The sequence below is a fragment of the Nematolebias whitei genome, chromosome 12 (genome assembly GCF_014905685.2).
Source record: "Nematolebias whitei isolate Nwh7 chromosome 12, NemWhi1, whole genome shotgun sequence".
In the NCBI taxonomy this organism is placed as follows: Eukaryota; Metazoa; Chordata; class Actinopteri; order Cyprinodontiformes; family Rivulidae; genus Nematolebias; species Nematolebias whitei.
The window spans coordinates 26,231,722-26,234,368 of NC_056509.1; the positions used below are offsets into that span (position 1 = coordinate 26,231,722).

A 2,647-nucleotide genomic window follows, 5' to 3' on the forward strand; every position below is an offset into this window, starting at 1 on the left:
AGGATTGGACATTCTCACTTTTTATTTGAGGTGAGAAGGTCCAATAGGTCAAGTCACCCACCCCCCTGAATTCAGAGTGGTTCTAAACCAGGGCTGTTCAACTGGTGGGACCGGGGCCAAATCAGGCCCAGAGGTGAGCTCAGTTTGGTCCACCAACGGGTTCATTTTTAAATAAAACTACAAAAAAACGTATTTAATGAGAATAACTGGATGTCCAGCTCCATGAGCTCTTGTCTTTCTGTGGATCTCTGAGCATTTTACCTGCATAGCCCTGATCTAAACCCATTTAAGACATATTTTAAGTTAAAAAAATATATATATATATAAATTGACCTTCTCACCATTTTTGTGAAGAACCTTACATCTATTAGACCTAAATGCCATTTTCAAACGAACATCCAATTTATAAATAATGTCATTCTTCCTCTGAGCAGTGACAGAACTCGCCTTTTATTTGTGGTGAGAAGGCCCAACGATTAGACAAATCTAAGCTCCTCTGGACGGATTCAAACAAACAAACAAACAAACAAAAAACAAACGTTGAAACGTTTCATCTTTAATCCAGAAGACTTCATCAGTCCGTTAGATTTTTTTCCTACTTGGATTATTGATCATCAGGATGTTTAGACAAATCATTTAACCCTTTATGCTCTGAAAGTTGATCCTTGGACTGAAACGCACGTTTTTCTTATCATTCTTGCAGAATTATTTTTTTCAGGGCAAATCGATTTATTATTATTTTTTATTTTTCATGAATCTATTTTCCTTTTAGGTTTGGTTCAAAAACCGACGAGCCAAGCATCGTCAGCAGGCCCAGCAGACCCAGACTGGAGTCCAGAACAAGTCCGCCAGCAGACCGGTGAAGAAGAAAGCCTCTCCGGTCCGGGAGGCCAGCTCCGAGAGCGGCGCCAGCGGACAGTTCACGCCTCCCCCCAGCACCGCTCTCCCCGCCGTGAGCGGCAGCGCGGCGCCCGCCTCCATCTGGAGCCCGGCCTCCATCTCCCCCCTCTCCGACCCTCTGTCCACGTCCTCGTCCTCCTGCATGCAGCGCTCCTACCCCATGACCTACACCCAGGCGGCGGGCTACAACCAGGGCTACACCCCACCCTCCTCCTACTTCACCGGTCTGGACTGCGGCTCCTACATCTCCCCGATGCACCACCAGCTCTCCGGCTCCGCCATGAGCCCCATGGGCGGCGGCGGCGGGGTTTCCGGCCACCTGAGCCCGGTGTCGACGCTCTCCTCGTCGGCGTACGGAGCGGCAGGACTCGGCTTCACCGGCGCCGCGGACTGCCTGGACTATAAGGACCAGACCTCCTCGTCGTGGAAGCTCAACTTCAACTCGGACTGTTTGGATTATAAAGACCAAGCAGCCTGGAAGTTCCAGGTGTTGTGAGGACACGATGTTTTCGTGCAAAGGGAAGGCCTAACTTCTACCTCGGGTCAAGCGGTGAGAGGTCCTGGGACTCTGAGCCTGACTTCTCACCACCTTTGATCACGGGCACGGAACAAATCTGCTGACCAGGAAGCAAACGGGGGATCGGGAGACTTGGTGGAGTGTTGGGGGATTTGTCAGGTTCTCTATAAGCTCCTTGAAGACTTTCCTCTTCTGAAGGGCCCCTTTGATCAAACGTGCATGAGTGTGTGTGTGTGTGTGTTCTAAAGAGTGTGTGCGCGTGAGAGAAAGCAGCTCAGATGCACTATTTAATTTACGAGAAAACATTTAGACAATCAGTCCGTTGGAGCGTGGACATAAACGTCTTTTATGTGTTTTTGAAGTTCTCTTGTTATTTTGTCGTGATTCTTCCAACTGTATTATGCAATTTTGCAAGAAGCAGCCTGTGAATTTGATATTTGATCTCCCCAGTGTTGAAGAATAAAATGTTAGTTTTTATTGAACGTAAAAGCAGCAGCAGGTTCATACGAAGTGCTGCAGTGAAAAGAGACACATTATTATTATTATTATTATTATTAATAAAAAGTCTCACTTGACCAGATCATGTGATCCGGTGAGAGAAATGTATTTATTTCATTACATTTTGACACAAATGGGTCCAACATGGAAGGTTATTAGGGCCACTTTGTTTTCACGTTTGCAAAGGAGAGTGTTAATTTAGTCTCTCATTAAAGAATTTTGTTTTATTATTTTTTTTTTTACATCTTTCAGAAAAGTGAAATGAGTTCAGGCACAGATTTTAAGATAATTTAGCACAAACAGGTAAACTGCAATAAACATTTATTTGTTTTTTTATTATTATTAAAAGCAACGTTCTGTTATAGTTTTTTAATATTTTCCTTAATTTGATCAAAAGGTGAAGGATTATTTCAGAAATTAGAATTTATCTCAATCTTGCAGGATTCATGGATTTAATACTTCACGCTCACAGCCTCTGCAGAATGTTGAACGCATGAATTAAAGCGAGTGCGGTGAAGAGGAGGACGTCTGACCACCAAGACTCAGCTGCAGCCCAATTATTCTACAGCAGGAAAAAAAAACATTTAGTCATAAAGATGTTTTTTTCTTTATTATTCCTCTGAGAATGTTTTATTGTTAATGCAATCTTTAAAATCAATATTCATTTAGGGATCATTTTATGAAGTTTAATTTGACTCATGAGCTGAAAAATGAACAAATAGGAGATTAATT

The 2,647-nt window shown here is 43.2% G+C and overlaps 1 protein-coding gene across 2 annotated transcripts in view; it reads left to right on the forward strand.

Annotated features, from left to right (window-relative positions):
• Nucleotides 1–1,550, forward strand: part of LOC119418096 (homeobox protein OTX2) — a 2,128-nt gene extending 578 nt beyond the window's left edge. For both annotated transcript variants that reach the window (XM_037685348.1, XM_037685347.1), the window contains exon 3: nt 773–1,550. In XM_037685348.1, the coding sequence (XP_037541276.1) occupies nt 773–1,396 (624 nt within the window). In that variant the 3' untranslated portion in view covers nt 1,397–1,550. The remainder of the gene's footprint in view (nt 1–772) is intronic.
• The last annotated feature ends 1,097 nt before the right edge of the window (nt 1,551–2,647 follow it).